The sequence below is a fragment of the Physella acuta genome, unplaced genomic scaffold (assembly GCF_028476545.2).
Source record: "Physella acuta isolate Inbredline_101_S28 unplaced genomic scaffold, ASM2847654v3 ptg000155l, whole genome shotgun sequence".
Lineage (NCBI taxonomy): Eukaryota > Metazoa > Mollusca > Gastropoda > Physidae > Physella > Physella acuta.
In genome coordinates, this window is record NW_026731674.1 from 1,080,001 (window position 1) to 1,102,431 (window position 22,431).

At 40.3% G+C, this 22,431-nt stretch overlaps 1 protein-coding gene across 11 annotated transcripts in view; it reads right to left on the reverse strand.

Moving 5' to 3' along the window:
• Positions 1-22,431, reverse strand: part of LOC131935712 (echinoderm microtubule-associated protein-like 2) — a 64,852-nt gene that overhangs the window by 38,103 nt on the left and 4,318 nt on the right. For 2 of the 11 annotated variants that reach the window (XM_059292274.1, XM_059292270.1), the window contains exons 1-4: positions 16,078-16,196; positions 15,331-15,685; positions 14,215-14,358; positions 11,976-12,240 (exon numbers count right to left, since the gene is read on the reverse strand). In XM_059292274.1, coding sequence (XP_059148257.1) covers positions 11,976-12,240; positions 14,215-14,358; positions 15,331-15,400 — 479 coding nt within the window. In that variant the 5' untranslated portion in view covers positions 15,401-15,685; positions 16,078-16,196. The other 9 variants (XM_059292273.1, XM_059292272.1, XM_059292275.1 and 6 more) reach the window with 8 other exon arrangements.

Genomic DNA, 22,431 nt, shown 5'->3' on the forward strand with positions numbered 1-22,431 from the left:
TATTCTGTAGGACCTACACAATCTACGTGTATTCTGTAAGACCTACACAATCTACATGTATTCTGTAGGACCTACACAATCTACATCTATTCTGTAGGACCTACACAATCTACATGTATTCTGTAGGACCTACACAATCTACATGTATTCTGTAGGACCTACACAATCTACATGTATTCTTTAGGACCTACACAATCTACATCTATTCTGTAGGACCTACACAATCTACATGTATTCTGTAGGACCTACACAATCTACATGTATTCTGTAGGACCTACACAATCTACATGTATTCTGTAGGACCTACACAATCTACATGTATTCTTTAGGACCTACACAATCTACATCTATTCAGTAGGACCTACACAATCTACATGTATTCTGTAGGACCTACACAATCTACATGTATTCTGTAGGACCTACACAATCTACATGTATTCTGTAGGACCTACACAATCTACATGTATTCTTTAGGACCTACACAATCTACATCTATTCTGTAGGACCTACACAATCTACATGTATTCTGTAGGACCTACACAATCTACATGTATTCTGTAGGACCTACACAATCTACGTGTATTCTGTAAGACCTACACAATCTACATGTATTCTGTAGGACCTACACAATCTACATGTATTCTGTAGGACCTACACAATCTACATGTATTCTGTAGGACCTACACAATCTACATGTATTCTTTAGGACCTACACAATCTACATCTATTCTGTAGGACCTACACAATCTACATGTATTCTGTAGGACCTACACAATCTACATGTATTCTGTAGGACCTACACAATCTACATGTATTCTGTAGGACCTACACAATCTACATGTATTCTGTAGGACCTACACAATCTACATGTATTCTGTAGGACCTACACAATCTACATGTATTCTGTAGGACCTACACAATCTACATGTATTCTGTAGGACCTACACAATCTACATGTATTCTGTAGGACCTACACAATCTACATGTATTCTTTAGGACCTACACAATCTACATCTATTCTGTAGGACCTACACAATCTACATGTATTCTGTAGGACCTACACAATCTACATGTATTCTGTAGGACCTACACATTTTAAAATACTTATCCTTCTTACATGTCAGAGCAACACACTAACTTAGAAATATCCCTGTTCATTCTCATGTTTTAGCCAAAAATATGGAGTGAAAACTAGCCTTAACATAGTTCTCACTCAGGTCTCATAGTTTACACTAGCCTTAACATAGTTCTCACCCAGGTCTCATAGTTTACACTAGCCTTAACATAGTTCTCACCCAGGTCTCATAGTTTACACTAGCCTTAACATAGTTCTCACTCAGGTCTCATAGTTTACACTAGCCTTAACATACTTCTCACTCAGGTCTCATAGTTTACACTAGCCTTAACATAGTTCTCACCCAGGTCTCATAGTTTACACTAGCCTTAACATAGTTCTCACTCAGGTCTCATAGTTTACACTAGCCTTAACATAGTTCTCACCCAGGTCTCATAGTTTACACTAGCCTTAACATAGTTCTCACTCAGGTCTCATAGTTTACACTAGCCTTAACATAGTTCTCACTCAGGTCTCATAGTTTACACTAGCCTTAACATACTTCTCACTCAGGTCTCATAGTTTACACTAGCCTTAACATACTTCTCACTCAGGTCTCATAGTTTACACTAGCCTTAACATAGTTCTCACTCAGGTCTCATAGTTTACACTAGCCTTAACATACTTCTCACTCAGGTCTCATAGTTTACACTAGCCTTAACATAGTTCTCACTCAGGTCTCATAGTTTACACTAGCCTTAACATACTTCTCACTCAGGTCTCATAGTTTACACTAGCCTTAACATAGTTCTCACTCAGGTCTCATAGTTTACACTAGCCTTAACATAGTTCTCACTCAGGTCTCATAGTTTACACTAGCCTTAACATAGTTCTCACTCAGGTCTCATAGTTTACATCAAGTTTTTTGTTAACTTGCACTTCTGGATGCTTTTGACCATATTTGCATTTAGAAAAAAAATATCTAACTTTAATGAAAGAAAAATTTGTAATGTGTTTAAGAATTCAATTTGTTCTTTGGTGAATTGTGTTGGCTTTCATAGACAAAAGTTTAAATGATATGAATATTTGTTTAAAATTTGGCATAATAAAAAAAAGAGTGCAACTTTTCAGAACTTGTAGAATTCTGGCTAGAATCTAGTAACTCTATCAAACAGTTGTATAATTAGTGTAAATTAAAATTTGATTGCTATCAATGCATGAAAATAAAAACTTAAACAGTTTTAAAGAACAAACTCAGAATATTTTTTCAGGTTTCATGACCATCAAAATTGTTTTCAAACCCTTTGTTACTGTTATATGTAAATAATATGTTTAGTTCTTTCTTTCAAGTGCCTAACATGGTCAAAGTATTTGAAAGGCTTCAGATTAAAATTGTAAAAAAACTGAGCATATCCCCTTAAGACAAGGTCTATCAGAATACATTGTATCATCAAGCTAGTAATGTTGGTGTATAGGAGGTCTCATGCTATTATTGATCAATGGAGTACTAGATACACGAGCATGCAGTTGTCACGGTCCAGTAACTACACGAGCATGCAGTTGTTCCATTTACCCGTGAGGCATCCCGGACCATCTGATCACATCAAACACTCTACTTTAGAAACTAACAAAAAATGGTGGGCCTAGGAGTGGTCGCTAAAAATAGAAAAATGAGCGTATACATCAAACACCAAAAGCGAAAAAATCCAGTAGCTACAGGTCTAGCGGCGACTTACTCAGCCATTACGATCTACACCACTATCGCAGCAACAGCTAGCAGCCGACTGAGGACCTAGCAACGGCTGGGTTTTGCTTCCCGTTCATCGATTTGCTTGCCCGTGACGTACGAGTGTTGTGTGCTGGTGGGGGGTCAAGGACAGAGGCTGACACGTATCAAGGCGGAAGCCTACCGTGTTTCCCCCTTTAAATCTACATCTGCTACATTTTTTTCACCCAGTGTCCGAGAATGAATCACTCCATGGGGTAAGGAGTGGGGTAAGGCAGAGGCGGAATTACAGTACCGCCAGACCCAAGGGGTGGGGGTGGGAGGGGGGACGCCATTTAGGGGCCCATAGTCGACCATAATTTTTTTTTAGTTATGTTTAAAAATAAACATAACGAGAGAAACCATTACAGACACGAAGCTTTCATGCTTCATATTCTTTTGTCCGACTTGACAAAAGAATGCATTACGGCAAACATAGATATAGAAACACAGATTTTCAAAACAGACTAATAGCACTCACACAGATGACGTGTAGTTAAAAAAATATAATTTTAAATTTGTTTTCAAAACTCGAAAAAGTCCGGAATGAGTATTCTATGTTCGCATTTTCGTATTTTGTTAACACTCACACACACACACACATATATACATATATGGGGTCGTCCATAAATGACGTCACACTCGTAGGGGGGAGGGGGGGCGTAATTTTGTGACTGTGTGTGATGAGGGGGAGGGGGTTCGGATGGTGTGACGTCACTTTTTTTTTGCATTATAAAAAAGCAATGTTAGAAAACGGTTTTTGCCGTTATTTCGCGTTTTTGAAAACGGTTTCTAACATTGCTTTTTACTTTCTCGTATATACGAAGTATAGAGAAAGTATTGTAATCGTGCAAAAAAAAAAATCGAGATTTTTACAGATCTCGACGTTTTACACCTTACTGATACGGAAAAACATAATCTTGTCCGTATGTCTGTGTGTGTGTGTGTGTCTGTGTGTGTGTCCGTGTGTAAACACGATAACTTGAGTACCGTTACAGCTAGGTTGATGAAATTTCACATATAAGTATTATATCAAAATCGTAGATCCGTATCAACTTTTGAGCGATTTCCGATAACCGGAAGTGGTACTTTTCCTACTTTGAATTTTCCAAAAGCCTATAACTTGAGTACTATTTCAGATAGATAAATGAAATTTCACATGTAAGTAAAAGATCTAATTCTCTACCTTCTGTTAAATTTTGAGTAATTTCCGTTGACTGGAAGTAGTAATTTACGCTACTTCCGATTTCTCAAAAAACTAATGTAAATTTTAAAAGTACTAATAATATTGCGCACTATTATGCGCTTTTTTATTGGGCGTTCACTTGGTGTGCAATTAATTTGTCTACGAGATTTTATTCTATTTTTAAAACTTTAAGTATTTAAAATGGATTAAAAATCATGTCTATAGCCCGAGTTCCCATCCCCTGTTATTTTATATAAGAATATTCGAGAAAGTTTAGGGGAGATCACTCCCGGTTTATTTATAATGCAAAGTGTAACATCCGCACCATCTGAACCCCCCCCCCCCTCATCACACATCGTCACAAAATTATGGACCCCCTCCCCCCTACGAGTGTGATGTCATTTATGGACCACCCCTCTAACTTGAGTACTTTTTATTATTACAAGCTTTTATTACACTCACTTCCTCTGTCTGTCTGTCTAGATCGAAACGCCGGAGCGAAAATTCGGACCCTTCTAACTGACAGATACGGTTCGTAATTGGTACGTGGTTCAAGACATGAAGACAATGCAATCTAAAATTAAATTTGACTTAATTGGATGCCTAATTAATTTTTTATGAATTAATTAAAATTTGGACCGAATTAGTAGGCAGTTCTATCCACACGCGTCATCACGGCCGTGTTGGGGGTGGAGCGAAGGGGGCTCTACGTCAAAAGCGCGTCATCACGTTCATTAGGCGCGCGATGGTTTTTAGTCGGGTCAGCAGTCTAGTTCTTTACCACTAGACTACGCCATCCCATAATATTTTACTGAAACTTAAGCTATAAACTTGACAATGGTTTTTAGTCATGTAACTATTGTAAATAAAACATGTTAAGTACTGAAAAAAAATTCATAAAAAAACGTTTTAATAACAAGCTTTTATGTAATAATGCACTAAAAAGTAGAAAATAAAGTATACACTACTATTTAAATAACTATAAAGAAAAGCTCTGTTCTTAAATATTTGTAAAGGTATCCAATGGATTACTAAAGTGACTAACACTTTTCTTTATAGTAGTGTCTAATATTTAGGAAGAGACCCACGCTTTTCTTTATAGTAGTGTCTAATATTTAGGAAGAGACCCACGCTTTTCTTTATAGTAGTGTCTAATATTTAGGAAGAGACCCACGCTTTTCTTTATAGTAGTGTCTAATATTTAGGAAGAGACCCACGCTTTTCTTTATTGTTGTGTCTAATATTTAGGAAGTGACCCACGCTTTTCTTTATAGTAGTGTCTAATATTTAGGAAGAGACCCACGCTTTTCTTTATAGTTATTTAAATAGTAGTGTATAATTTATTTCTTTGAATAAGTTTGAATAGTTTCCATTTACCGGAAGCAGTACTTTACTTTAAATACAATTTCTCAAACAAAACAAACAACGCATATGAATTTATAAGTAATAATATTTCGCACTTTTAAACATTCATTGTTTGCTGTTCACTTGGTGCGCTATTTTTTAGCGCAATTTCCATACGGACAATTGCGATTATTAACTCGTTCTGGATGGATGTGTGTCCGATGTGTGTCCGCAGCTTTAAGTCGTATCTCCTCCTCAACGAAGCAATATCGAGGACTAGTTCCAAAAGCAAATATGTTAAGCAAGTTCCGAGGATGATTGTGGGCCAAAAAAAATCCCGGAATAGTGGGATTTCCCGGAAAAGCCAAAAAACCTCGAAAAAATGCAGTTTCTTTTCTTTATAGTTATTTAAATAGTAGTCTATAATTTATTTTCTACTTTTTAGTGCATCATTACATAAAAGCTTGTTATTAAAACGTTTTTTATGAATTTTTTTTCAGTACTTTACATGTTTTATTTACACTAGAGTTTCATGACTAAAAACCATTGCGTGCCTATTGAACGTGATGGCGCAGCTATTGAACGTGATGACGCGTGTGGTGTGGTTGGATAAACATGCCTACTAATTCGGTCCAAATTTTAATTAATTCATATAAAATTAATTAGGCATCCAATTTAGTCAAATTTAATTTCAGATTGCATTATCTTCATGTCTTGACCCACGTGCCAACTGTGAACCGTATCGGTCAAGTAGAAGTGTCCGAATTTTCACTCCGGCGTTTTGATCAAGACTGACGACTGACAGAGGAAGTGAGTTAAATAAAAGCTTGTAAAAAATTTTTTTGATAAAAAACGTTTTAATAACAAGCTCGTGATGACGAGCTATTGAACGTGATGACGTGTGTGGTGTGGTTGGGTAGATATGCCTACTAATTCGGTCCAAATTTTAATTAATTCATAAAAAACTGTGAATGGTATCTGTCAAGTAGAAGTGTCCGAATTTTTGCTCCGGCGTTTCGATCTAGACAGACTGACGACAGACTGTCGACAGACAGAGGAAGTGAGTTAAATAGAAGTTTGTAAAAACAAGTTAAGCTCTTACCTACAAAAAAAAAAAAAAAATTGCCAACAAAAAACTCGATTTAATAAACTTTGTCTAGATACATTACAAATTTTATTTCTGGAGAGAATATTCCCTTTGAAAGGGAGTCCATCGCTAGGTTTACGTTCTGTAACATAATTTAAGACCTATGTTCAATTTTCATCCTTGAGCCAATTTTTTTTGTCTGTCCATGTGTTGTATACACTAAAACTTCAGTGACTATTAAGACAGATTGACGAAATTTCATGTATAAGTATTAGGCCTATTTCAGATTTCTAGTTTTCTGTCAACTTATAAGTGATTTTCATTAACCGGAAGTGGTCCTTAACTACAATGCCGGGTTAAGATGGTTAAGTTAGGTAGACGAAATATCACATATAAATATAATATATAACATTTGAACGATTTCCATTAACCGGAAGAGGTACTTTATTGCTGTGTTAATTAACACCATAACTTGAGTGCTGTTTCAGTTAGGTGTACACAATCCAGAAGTATAAGTTCTTATTATCTTCCTAATACAAAATTTTGAGTACGTTTAGTGACCAGAAATATTACTTTACTACTATACTATGTCTCATTGTTTTTTCAAAACGTCTCTTCTACTGGACCCATTTTCTTTCAAAAATTATAAATGCAGATTTAAACAAAGCAGTGTAGTATGTCTAGGATCATAGTGGTGAGTATGTCTAGAATCATAGTGGTATGTCTAGGATCATAGTGGTGAGTATGTCTAGGATCATAGTGGTGAGTATGTCTAGGATCATAGTGGTGAGTATGTCTAGGATCATAGTGGTATGTCTAGGATCATAGTGGTGAGTATGTCTAGGATCATAGTGGTGAGTATGTCTAGGATCATAGTGGTGAGTATGTCTAGGATCATAGTGGTGAGTATGTCTAGGATCATAGTGGTGAGTATGTCTAGGATCATAGTGGTGAGTATGTCTAGGATCATAGTGGTGAGTATGTCTAGGATCATAGTGGTGAGTATGTCTAGGATCATAGTGGTATGTCTAGGATCATAGTGGTATGTCTAGGATCATAGTGGTATGTCTAGGATCATAGTGGTGAGTATGTCTAGGATCATAGTGGTGTGTATGTCTAGGATCATAGTGGTATGTCTAGGATCATAGTGGTGAGTATGTCTAGGATCATAGTGGTGAGTATGTCTAGGATCATAGTGGTGAGTATGTCTAGGATCATAGTGGTGAGTATGTCTAGGATCATAGTGGTGTGTCTAGGATCATAGTGGTGAGTATGTCTAGGATCATAGTGGTGAGTATGTCTAGGATCATAGTGGTGAGTATGTCTAGGATCATAGTGGTATGTCTAGGATCATAGTGGTGAGTATGTCTAGGATCATAGTGGTATGTCTAGGATCATAGTGGTGTGTCTAGGATCATAGTGGTGAGTATGTCTAGGATCATAGTGGTGAGTATGTCTAGGATCATAGTGGTGAGTATGTCTAGGATCATAGTGGTGAGTATGTCTAGGATCATAGTGGTGTGTCTAGGATCATAGTGGTGAGTATGTCTAGGATCATAGTGGTGAGTATGTCTAGGATCATAGTGGTGAGTATGTCTAGGATCATAGTGGTGAGTATGTCTAGGATCATAGTGGTGAGTATGTCTAGGATCATAGTGGTATGTCTAGGATCATAGTGGTATGTCTAGGATCATAGTGGTATGTCTAGGATCATAGTGGTATGTCTAGGATCATAGTGGTATGTCTAGGATCATAGTGGTATGTCTAGGATCATAGTGGTATGTCTAGGATCATAGTGGTATGTCTAGGATCATAGTGGTATGTCTAGGATCATAGTGGTATGTCTAGGATCATAGTGGTATGTCTAGGATCATAGTGGTATGTCTAGGATCATAGTGGTATGTCTAGGATCATAGTGGTATGTCTAGGATCATAGTGGTGTGTATGTCTAAGATCATAGTGGTGAGTATGTCTAGGATCATAGTGGTGAGTATGTCTAGGATCATAGTGGTATGTCTAGGATCATAGTGGTGAGTATGTCTAGGATCATAGTGGTGAGTATGTCTAGGATCATAGTGGTGAGTATGTCTAGGATCATAGTGGTGAGTATGTCTAGGATCATAGTGGTGAGTCTAGGATCATAGTGGTGAGTATGTCTAGGATCATAGTGGTGAGTCTAGGATCATAGTGGTGTGTCTAGGATCATAGTGGTGAGTATGTCTAGGATCATAGTGGTGAGTATGTCTAGGATCATAGTGGTGAGTATGTCTAGGATCATAGTGGTGAGTATGTCTAGGATCATAGTGGTGTGTATGTCTAGGATCATGGTGGTATGTCTAGGATCATAGTGGTGAGTATGTCTAGGATCATAGTGGTGAGTATGTCTAGGATCATAGTGGTGTGTATGTCTAGGATCATAGTGGTGAGTATGTCTAGGATCATAGTGGTGAGTATGTCTAGGATCATAGTGGTGTGTATGTCTAGGATCATGGTGGTATGTCTAGGATCATAGTGGTGAGTATGTCTAGGATCATAGTGGTGAGTATGTCTAGGATCATAGTGGTGAGTCTAGGATCATAGTGGTGAGTCTAGGATCATAGTGGTGAGTATGTCTAGGATCATAGTGGTGAGTATGTCTAGGATCATAGTGGTGTGTCTAGGATCATAGTGGTGAGTATGTCTAGGATCATAGTGGTGAGTATGTCTAGGATCATAGTGGTGAGTATGTCTAGGATCATAGTGGTGAGTATGTCTAGGATCATAGTGGTGAGTATGTCTAAGATCATAGTGGTGAGTATGTCTAGGATCATAGTGGTGAGTATGTCTAGGATCATAGTGGTGAGTATGTCTAGGATCATAGTGGTGAGTATGTCTAGGATCATAGTGGTGAGTATGTCTAGGATCATAGTGGTGAGTATGTCTAGGATCATAGTGGTGAGTATGTCTAGGATCATAGTGGTGAGTATGTCTAGGATCATAGTGGTGAGTATGTCTAGGATCATAGTGGTATGTCTAGGATCATAGTGGTGAGTATGTCTAGGATCATAGTGGTGAGTATGTCTAGGATCATAGGGGTGAGGCGCGTGTTGGATCTCACTATCGAGGTGTCAAGGGCGTCGCAGGGTGCTCTCGGAAGCCACCGGTTGCACTATCGCAGGGGCGCCTATCACTATTTCTTGGTCGGTTTAGTCATCAAATGTTGTGTCCCACCCTGTACCTACTGTTGGGGGCTCTTTAAAACAAATGTAGGTGCCACAGTGCATGACTAAAATTAATTTTAGTAACTGTAAACAAAAAAAATTCTGCTGCTAATTACAATATCTCTGGGGGATCAAGTGATGTATTATTCAATGCCTTAGAGTTTGTTCTGCTCTAGGTCCAAGTGTTACAGGAGAAATTATGTTTGAAGATTACAAACAATGTAAGAGAACAGAAATAGGTAGTCAGGACCTCAGGGGGAGACATTTGCTCAAACTCAACAACAGCAATCTAACAGACATCACAGCTCATGCTATTAGTGATACAACACTGCTTTACACTCGGCTAAAGCTGCCAACCATTTGGCTAAAGCTGCCAACCATCTGGCTAAAGCTGCCAACCATCTGGGTAAAGCTGCCAGCCAACCATCTGGCTAAAGCTGCCAACCATCTGGGTAAAGCTGCCAGCCATCTGGCTAAAGCTGCCAGCCAACCATCTGGCTAAAGCTGCCAACCATCTGACTAAAGCTGCCAACCATCTGGCTAAAGCTGCCAGCCAACCATCTGGCTAAAGCTGCCAACCATCTGGCTAAAGCTGGCAGCCAACCATCTGGCTAAAGCTGCCAACCATCTGGCTAAAGCTACCAGCCATCTGGCTAAAGCTGCCAACCATCTGGCTAAAGCTGCCAGCCAACCATCTGGCTAAAGCTGCCAGCCAACCATCTGGCTAAAGCTGCCAACCATCTGGCTAAAGCTGCCAACCATCTGGCTAAAGCTGCCAACCATCTGGCTAAAGCTGCCAACCATCTGGCTAAAGCTGCCAACCATCTGGCTAAAGCTGCCAACCATTTGGCTAAAGCTGCCAACCATCTGGCTAAAGCTGCCAGCCAACCATCTGGCTAAAGCTGCCAGCCAACCATCTGGCTAAAGCTGCCAACCATCTGGGTAAAGCTGCCAGCCAACCATCTGGCTAAAGCTGCCAACCATCTGGGTAAAGCTGCCAGCCATCTGGCTAAAGCTGCCAACCATTTGGCTAAAGCTGCCAACCATCTGGCTAAAGCTGCCAACCATCTGGCTAAAGCTGTCAGCCAACCATCTGGCTAAAGCTGCCAGCCAGCCATCTGGCTAAAGCTGCCAGCCATCTGGCTAAAGCTGCCAGCCAACCATCTGGCTAAAGCTGCCAGCCATTTGGCTAAAGCTGCCAACCATCTGGCTAAAGCTGCCAACCATCTGGCTAAAGCTGCCAACCATTTGGCTAAAGCTGCCAGCCAACCATCTGGCTAAAGCTGCCAGCCAACCATCTGGCTAAAGCTGCCAACCATCTGGCTAAAGCTGCCAGCCATCTGGCTAAAGCTGCCAACCATCTGGCTAAAGCTGCCAGCCAACCATCTGGCTAAAGCTGCCAACCATCTGGCTAAAGCTGCCAACCATCTGGCTAAAGCTGCCAACCATCTGGCTAAAGCTGCCAGCCATCTGGCTAAAGCTGCCAACCATCTGGCTAAAGCTGCCAACCATCTGGCTAAAGCTGCCAACCATTTGGCTAAAGCTGCCAACCATCTGGCTAAAGCTGCCAACCATCTGGCTAAAGCTGCCAGCCAACCATCTGGCTAAAGCTGCCAGCCAGCCATCTGGCTAAAGCTGCCAGCCAGCCATCTGGCTAAAGCTGCCAGCCAGCCATCTGGCTAAAGCTGCCAGCCAGCCATCTGGCTAAAGCTGCCAGCCAACCATCTGGCTAAAGCTGCCAACCATCTGGCTAAAGCTGCCAGCCATCTGGCTAAAGCTGCCAACCATCTGGCTAAAGCTGCCAGCCAACCATCTGGCTAAAGCTGCCAACCATCTGGCTAAAGCTGCCAACCATCTGGCTAAAGCTGCCAACCATCTGGCTAAAGCTGCCAGCCATCTGGCTAAAGCTGCCAACCATCTGGCTAAAGCTGCCAACCATCTGGCTAAAGCTGCCAACCATTTGGCTAAAGCTGCCAACCATCTGGCTAAAGCTGCCAACCATCTGGCTAAAGCTGCCAACCATCTGGCTAAAGCTGCCAGCCAACCATCTGGCTAAAGCTGCCAGCCAGCCATCTGGCTAAAGCTGCCAGCCAGCCATCTGGCTAAAGCTGCCAGCCAGCCATCTGGCTAAAGCTGCCAGCCAGCCATCTGGCTAAAGCTGCCAGCCAACCATCTGGCTAAAGCTGCCAGCCAACCATCTGGCTAAAGCTGCCAGCCAACCATCTGGCTAAAGCTGCCAACCAACCATCTGGCTAAAGCTGCCAGCCATCTGGCTAAAGCTGCCAACCATCTGGCTAAAGCTGCCAACCATCTGGCTAAAGCATCAAGAGTGTACTCACGATGTGGGTGTAAGCTGTGAGTTGGAGAGCTCTACTGAGGTGGACAGGGAAGACCACTTGGCCAGGCTGTGAGCTGAGGAGAGGCGAGCAGTTCTGGGGGAACTTCTGTGAGTAGATGGGGCGTTTCTGTGGGACATGACATTCACATTCTCTAAGGCACTCAGATGCTTTTTACTGACATTGTTTTCAATTCCAGCCACGGAGCGGGGCCGAATCAAGGTCACCCTGCCATGAGAGCGAGAGGGTAGGGCACTGCTGGCTGAACCTGTGGTAGTAGAGAAATATGAGGATACAACATTGGTGGGTCAGACACAACAACATAGCTGGGTCAGACACAACAACATAGCTAGGTCAGACACAACAACATAGCTGGGTCAGGTCAGACACAACAACATAGCTGGGTCAGGTCAGACACAACAACATAGCTGGGTCAGGTCAGACAGAACAACATAGCTGGGTCAGGTCAGACACAACAACATAGCTGGGTCAGGTCAGACACAACAACATAGCTGGGTCAGGTCAGACACAACAACATAGCTGGGTCAGGTCAGACACAACAACATAGCTGGGTCAGACACAACAACATAGCTGGGTCAGACACAACAACATAGCTGGGTCAGGTCAGACACAACAACATAGCTGGGTCAGGTCAGACACAACAACATAGCTGGGTCAGGTCAGACACAACAACATAGCTGGGTCAGGTCAGACACAACAACATAGCTGGGTCAGGTCAGACACAACAACATAGCTGGGTCAGGTCAGACACAACAACATAGCTGGGTCAGGTCAGACACAACAACATAGCTGGGTCAGGTCAGACACAACAACATAGCTGGGTCAGGTCAGACACAACAACATAGCTGGGTCAGGTCAGACACAACAACATAGCTGGGTCAGACACAACAACATAGCTGGGTCAGGTCAGACACAACAACATAGCTGGGTCAGGTCAGACACAACAACATAGCTGGGTCAGGTCAGACACAACAACATAGCTGGGTCAGGTCAGACACAACAACATAGCTGGGTCAGGTCAGACACAACAACATAGCTGGGTCAGGTCAGACACAACAACATAGCTGGGTCAGACACAACAACATAGCTGGGTCAGACACAACAACATAGCTGGGTCAGGTCAGACACAACAACATAGCTGGGTCAGGTCAGACACAACAACATAGCTGGGTCAGACACAACAACATAGCTGGGTCAGGTCAGACACAACAACATAGCTGGGTCAGGTCAGACACAACAACATAGCTGGGTCAGGTCAGACACAACAACATAGCTGGGTCAGGTCAGACACAACAACATAGCTGGGTCAGGTCAGACATAACAACATAGCTGGGTCAGGTCAGACACAACAACATAGCTGGGTCAGGTCAGACACAACAACATAGCTGGGTCAGGTCAGACACAACAACATAGCTGGGTCAGGTCAGACACAACAACATAGCTGGGTCAGGTCAGACACAACAACATAGCTGGGTCAGGTCAGACACAACAACATAGCTGGGTCAGACACAACAACATAGCTGGGTCAGGTCAGACACAACAACATAGCTGGGTCAGGTCAGACACAACAACATAGCTGGGTCAGGTCAGACACAACAACATAGCTGGGTCAGACACAACAACATAGCTGGGTCAGACACAACAACATAGCTGGGTCAGACACAACAACATAGCTGGGTCAGACACAACAACATAGCTGGGTCAGGTCAGACACAACAACATAGCTGGGTCAGACACAACAACATAGCTGGGTCAGACACAACAACATAGCTGGGTCAGACACAACAACATAGCTGGGTCAGACACTACAACATAGCTGGGTCAGGTCAGACACAACAACATGAAGAAATCAACTATTTCATTCAAATATGATTTATAGATCTACTTATTAAGACGAACACTATGAAATGTATACAATTTTCTCAATAAATTGCGTTTTGATCAATTACTATTTTATAAAATATATTTTTAAAATGTAATGACATGGTTAACTAGAGACAAACAATTGACTGACCTGTTTCAACAGCAGCCATCCTTCTAATGACGTCAGCCATGGTTAACTAGAGACAAACAATTGACTGACCTGTTTCAACAGCAGCCATCCTTCTAATGACGTCAGCCATGGCAGACTTGAGAGAAACAATTGACTGACCTGTTTCAACAGCAGCCATCCTTCTAATGACGTCAGCCATGGCAGACTTGAGACAAACAATTGACTGACCTGCTTCAACAGCAGCCATCCTTCTAATGACGTCAGCCATGGCAGACTTGAGACAAACAATTTCATCCTCCTGCTGCTGGACCTTCTTCTCCAGGTCACTGACCCGCTCCACCAGGTCGTTTTTGTCATGGCTCAGCAGGCCATCTGACAAAACATCAAACATCACAGGTCAACAGCAAATATCATCAATCAAAACATCAAACATCACTGACTCAAAATTACATATCATCAATTAAAACATCAAACATCACCGACTCAAAATTACATATCATCAATTAAAACATCAAACAAACAGGCTCAACATTTCACCAACCAAAATATCAATTTAACATGTCAAATATGAATGGGAGAATTTCCCCCTCCCCAATCACCAGGACTTCCCAATCAACCAAGCCACACCCCAATCAACCAAGCCACACCCCAATCAACCAAGCCACAACCCCAATCAACCAAGCCACACCCCCAATCAACCAAGCCACACACACACCCCCAATCAACCAAGCCACACACCCCAATCAACCAAGCCACACCCCCCCAATCAACCAAGCCACACCCCAATCAACCAAGCCACACCCCAATCAACCAAGCCACACCCCAATCAACCAAGACACACCCCAATCAACCAAGCCACACCCCAATCAACCAAGCCACACCCCAATCAACCAAGCCACACCCCAATCAATCAAGCCACACCCCAATCAACCAAGCCACACCCCCTATCAACCAAGCCACACACCCCAATCAACCAAGTCACACCCCCCAATCAACCAAGACACACCCCCAATCAACCAAGCCACACCCCAATCAACCAAGCCACACCCCAATCAACCAAGACACACCCCAATCAACCAAGCCACACCCCAATCAACCAAGCCACACCCCAATCAACCAAGCCACACCCCAATCAACGTGGTGAATGGTTTTTTTTTTCATATAAAGCTGTACCAGTCATGATAAAGGTTTTGAAACCATGAGACTGAAAGATTTTTGTTGCTATGTGACCTGTTCATGAAACTGAAAAAATGATGACACACTGACCGCCACAGAGATCAAATGATGGCTGCTGACCATCTTAGCAATGAAAATGACCACTACTGCTAAGAGTAAGAGACTTACCAAGAATGTCAAAGCTGGATGTCAGATCATCTTGATGACATTTCTCTAAAAATTCTGTCATCGAAGTCATTCCATGTAGTCTATTTTTAACTCTTTATGACAATGGAAGTGATTAAAATGATGCCATTTCTTTCAGGCTAGGTTTGATTTAAATGCTACACTGTGAGCAGGCATAGAGTGGCATTAAATGCTACACTGTGAGCAGGCATAGAGTGTCATTAAATGCTACACTGTGAGCAGGCATAGAGTGGCAAGTTGATCAAGTGTATGACCAAAGAGAACTTTCTTTAATACAATCACTGCCAGCCAGCTGGAGAGACTTCCAATTAAGATCAAGCCCAAACACCTCTGATAACTGATCATTTAAAATACATCACATATACATATATATATATATATATATATATATATATATATATATATATATATATATATATATAGGCCTATATGACGTTGAGCCGGGTCTGAGAATATGATTATATATTTTTAATAAAATATAAACCTTTTTCTCAATATACAGGGAATAATATGGTCAGCACTCTCATTAGCAGACCATAGCTACCCACTTCTGTTCTAGGTAGACACTAGCAGACCATAGCTACCCACTTCTGTTCTAGACTCTAGGTCGACACTGCAACAGCTATAAATGACTGTCCTTGATACATAACGATTGTTTTAGCCTGTCACAGTACAATCAAGTAAAACTAAATAAACAGGTGCAGAAATAAAAAAGGCAGGATGACAAACCAGCCTGTACTATTTGAGACCACCGCTAGCGAGGCCTTTACAACACACCAGAAACAGCGAAGATGCTTAGTCGCATCAACACACAGCAGACTATATTGATCGGCGTGTGTACACAGCGCCACATAATGCCATCGGTTTTTTGTGTGTCGCTTCACGACCAGACCTGTATCACCCGCACGTGATTGGGGCTACCGATGATTAGTAGGCCTACACGTCGTCGTGTGTAGACCGTACGAATCGTCGTGTGTAGGCCGTACGAATCGTCGTGTGTAGGCCGTACGAATCGTCGTGTGTAGGCCGTACGAATCGTCGTGTGTAGGCCGTACGAATCGTCTTGATAAATAATCCCAAGGCATGTCATCGAAAATAAGTCAACAAATCTCTATAATTCCCAAACAGGTCACCATCGTATTATTAGAACTGATATCTAAGAAAATCTTGTAACTCTTGAATATAGTTAGTGCTGTCTACACACACTCTAGATGTATACCTGTGTTACTGGCTGTCAATAAGCTTGCATTGTACTCACACACACACACAAAAAACTATAATTAGTCCACATTTGAAACAGGTGACATTGGTGCCGAGTTGTGTGGTTTGAAGAATAAAAAACATAACTATACCTAGAGACCTAGTGTGTAGCAAGAAAAACAGATCTAGGTTCAGGTTCATGGATGTAAAAATGGGTGGTAGCCTACCACACTAACCTGACTTTGTTCTTTCTCCCGATAAGCTATGAGTGCTGTAAATGCCATACAATGGTATTACGGAGATTACATCACACATTTACCACTCTCATAACACATTTAACACCCTCATTACATCACACAATTACCACTGTCATTACATCACACATTTACCACTCTCATTACATCACACATTTACCACTCATTACATCACACATTTACCTCTCTCATTACATCACACATTTACCACTCATTACATCACATGTTTACCTCATTACATCACACATTTACGACTCTCATTACATCACACATTTACCTCTCTCATTGCATCACACATTTACCTCTCATTACATCACACATTTACCTCTCTCATTACATCACACATTTACCTATCATTACATCACACATTTACCACTCATTACATCACACATTTACCTCTCTCATTACATCACACATTTACCACTTATTACATCACACATTTACCTATCATTACATCACACATTTACCACTCATTACATCACACATTTACCTCTCTCATTACATCACACATTTACCACTCATTACATCACACATTTACCACTCATTACATCACACATTTACCACTCTCATTACGTCACACATATACCTCTCATTACATATCACATTTACCTCTCTCATTACATCACACATTTACCACACTCATTACGTCACACATTTACCACTCTCATTACGTCACACATATACCTCCCATTACATCACACATTTACCTCTCATTACATCACACATTTACCACTCATTACATCACACATTTACCACTCTCATTATATCACACATATACCTCTCATTACATCACACATTTACCTCTCTCATTACATCACACATTTACCTCTCATTACATCACACATTTACCACTCATTACATCACACATTTACCTCATTCATCACACATTTACCACTCTCATTACATCACACATTTACCTCTCTCATTACATCACACATTTGCCACTCTCATAACGTCACACATTTACCACTCTCATTACGTCACACATATACCTCCCATTACATCACACATTTACCACTCATTACATCACACATTTACCACTCTCATTATATCACACACATACCTCTCATTACATCACACATTTACCTCTCATTACATCACACATTTACCTCTCATTACATCACATATTTACCTCTCATTACATCACACATTTACCACTCATTACATCACACATTTACCTCATTCATCACACATTTACCACTCTCATTACATCACACATTTACCACACTCATTACGTCACACATTTACCACTCTCATTACGTCACACATATACCTCCCATTACATCACACATTTACCTCTCATTACATCACACATTTACTACTCATTACATCACACATTTACCACTCTCATTATATCACACATATACCTCTCATTACATCACACATTTACCTCTCATTACATCACACATTTACCACTCATTACATCACACATTTACCTCATTCATCACACATTTACCACTCTCATTACATCACACATTTACCTCTCTCATTACATCACACATTTGCCACTCTCATTACGTCACACATTTACCACTCTCATTACGTCACACATATACCTCCCATTACATCACACATTTACCTCTCATTACATCACACATTTACCACTCATTACATCACACATTTACCACTCTCATTATATCACACATATACCTCTCATTACATCACACATTTACCTCTCTCATTGCATCACACATTTACCTCTCATTACATCACACATTTACCTCTCTCATTACATCACACATTTACCTATCATTACATCACACATTTACCACTCATTACATCACACATTTACCTCTCTCATTACATCACACATTTACCACTCATTACATCACACATTTACCTATCATTACATCACACATTTACCACTCATTACATCACACATTTACCTCTCTCATTACATCACACATTTACCACTCATTACATCACACATTTACCACTCATTACATCACACATTTACCACTCTTATTACGTCACACATATACCTCTCATTACATCACACATTTACCTCTCTCATTACATCACACATTTACCACACTCATTACGTCACACATTTACCACTCTCATTACGTCACACATATACCTCCCATTACATCACACATTTACCTCTCATTACATCACACATTTACCACTCATTACATCACACATTTACCACTGTCATTATATCACACATATACCTCTCATTACATCACACATTTACCTCTCTCATTACATCACACATTTACCTCTCATTACATCACACATTTACCACTCATTACATCACACATTTACCTCATTCATCACACATTTACCACTCTCATTACATCACACATTTACCTCTCTCATTACATCACACATTTGCCACTCTCATAACGTCACACATTTACCACTCTCATTACGTCACACATATACCTCCCATTACATCACACATTTACCACTCATTACATCACACATTTACCACTCTCATTATATCACACACATACCTCTCATTACATCACACATTTACCTCTCATTACATCACACATTTACCTCTCATTACATCACATATTTACCTCTCATTACATCACACATTTACCACTCATTACATCACACATTTACCTCATTCATCACACATTTACCACTCTCATTACATCACACATTTACCTCTCTCATTACATCACACATTTACCACACTCATTACGTCACACATTTACCACTCTCATTACGTCACACATATACCTCCCATTACATCACACATTTACCTCTCATTACATCACACATTTACTACTCATTACATCACACATTTACCACTCTCATTATATCACACATATACCTCTCATTACATCACACATTTACCTCTCATTACATCACACATTTACCACTCATTACATCACACATTTACCTCATTCATCACACATTTACCACTCTCATTACATCACACATTTACCTCTCTCATTACATCACACATTTGCCACTCTCATTACGTCACACATTTACCACTCTCATTACGTCACACATATACCTCCCATTACATCACACATTTACCTCTCATTACATCACACATTTACCACTCATTACATCACACATTTACCACTCTCATTATATCACACATATACCTCCCATTACATCACACATTTACCTCTCATTACATCACATATTTACCTCTCATTACATCACACATTTACCACTCATTACATCACACGTTTACCTCATTACATCACACATTTACCACTCTCATTACATCACACCTTACCTCTCTCATTACATCACACATTTACCTCTCATTACATCACTCATTTACCTCTCTCATTACATCACACATTTACCTCTCTCATTACATCACACATTTACCTCTCTCATTACATCACACATTTACCACTCTCATTACATCACACATTACCACTCATTACATCACACATTTACCACTCTCATTACATCACACATTTACCACTCTCATTACATCGCACATTTACCAGTCTCATTACATCACACATTTACCTCTCATTACATCACACATTTACCTCTCTCATTACATCACACATTTACCTCTCATTACATCACACATTTACCTCATTACATCACACATTTACCCCTTTCATTACATCACATATTTACCACTCATTACATCACACATTTACCTCTCATTACATCACACATTTACCTCTCTCATTACATCACACATTTACATCTCATTACATCACACATTTACCACTCATTACATCACACGTTTACCTCATTACATCACACATTTACCACTCTCATTACATCACACATTTACCTCTCTCATTACATCACACATTTACCTCTCATTACATCACTCATTTACCTCTCTCATTACATCACACATTTACCTCTCTCATTACATCACACATTTACCTCTCTCATTACATCACACATTTACCACTCTCATTACATCACACATTTACCACTCATTACATCACACATTTACCACTCTCATTACATCACACATTTACCACTCTCATTACATCGCACATTTACCAGTCTCATTACATCACACATTTACCTCTCATTACATCACACATTTACCTCTCTCATTACATCACACATTTACCTCTCATTACATCACACATTTACCTCATTACATCACACATTTACCCCTTTCATTACATCACATATTTACCACTCTATACATCACACATTTACCTCTCATTACATCACACATTTACCTCTCTCATTACATCACACATTTACCTCTCATTACATCACACATTTACCTCTCATTACATCACACATTTACCTCTCATTACATCACACATTTACCTCTCATTACATCACACATTTACCTCTCATTACATCACACATTTACCTCTCATTACATCACACATTTACCTCTCATTACATCACACATTTACCACTCTCATTTCATCACACATTTATCACTCATTACATCACACATTTACCACTCTCATTACGTCACACATATACCTCCCATTACATCACACATTTATCACTCATTACATCACACATTTACCACTCATAACAAAGCATGGAATCAAATAAAAAGGAACATGGCACAAAAGTCAACAGTAATGCCCTTCAGCACTCTTGTTGTCTTTATTAGCCTGGAGATGGGTGGATGAGAGCGAGCCCCCACTGGGCCTGACCTGGGATGTAAATGTGGGGAAACTTGTAAGGAGATGCCCTATTGTATTGGAATCTATGTAGATGTTTTTAGTGAGCAAAAGAAGACAGTTAAGAACCTTAGGAGATCTTATCTGTCTTGTTCATTGTGGTGGTTGGATATCTACAGCTGATTGTGACTTATATGTTGTGGAACATCGCAAAATTTTAAAGAATTTTTTGATTGCAGAAGACACAGCAGGCAAAAGATTGTCAGAATTACTGCGTGCAGCACTCTAGACATTTGGCTTAAATATTGGTGACTGCTAAAGACAGGGATATGGTAATGGAGCTAATATGAAAGGAAAGCAATATTTATCATTGTTATAGTTTTACACACTTTGAGAAGAAAAACACTGGTTTTCCAAAATTTCCAAACAATTAAAACACTTAAGTTGTTCACTATTTTGCTGACTTGATACAGCCTCTCTGTACAAGAAGGCCTACTGTTTAAGGTGAACAGAAAAAAAGTCACAGGAAAAACAACAGAAAAAAGTCAGTTTTTGCTTGGAAAAAAGTCACAGTTTTTGCTTGGAAAAAAGTCACAGGAAAAAGCCACAAAATACTTAAAGAAATATTTTTTATTTAATTTTATTTAATTGAGAATTGAAAAAAAATATTTGTGTTTATTAATGTTTGTTGTGTTTTTATGGTAGCATATCTATATATATAATTCTCTTCTGGGAGACGCTAGAAAACAAGCTGTAAGAGCGCTCCATACCACCCCCACCCCTACATGGTCTGGTGAGCTGTGGTTCATGCTAATATTTACAAGCAGAGCCGGGTTTAGTGACGACTATTAGGGGCAGATAATTTAGTTTGAAACGATTTTTAAACGTAGGAGATTAGGGGGGGGGGGGGGGTAACTAAGTGGAGTTTAACGGAGAGGGGGGGGGAGGAGGGGGGGTATCGTCCTTAACGAGCTACTCATAAAGAAATATTTTCAGTGGCAGCGTTGGTACTGTCGAATTCACAAATTATGAATTACTGAAAAGTAGAAAAAACAACAACTAAATAGCGGCGTATGATATGC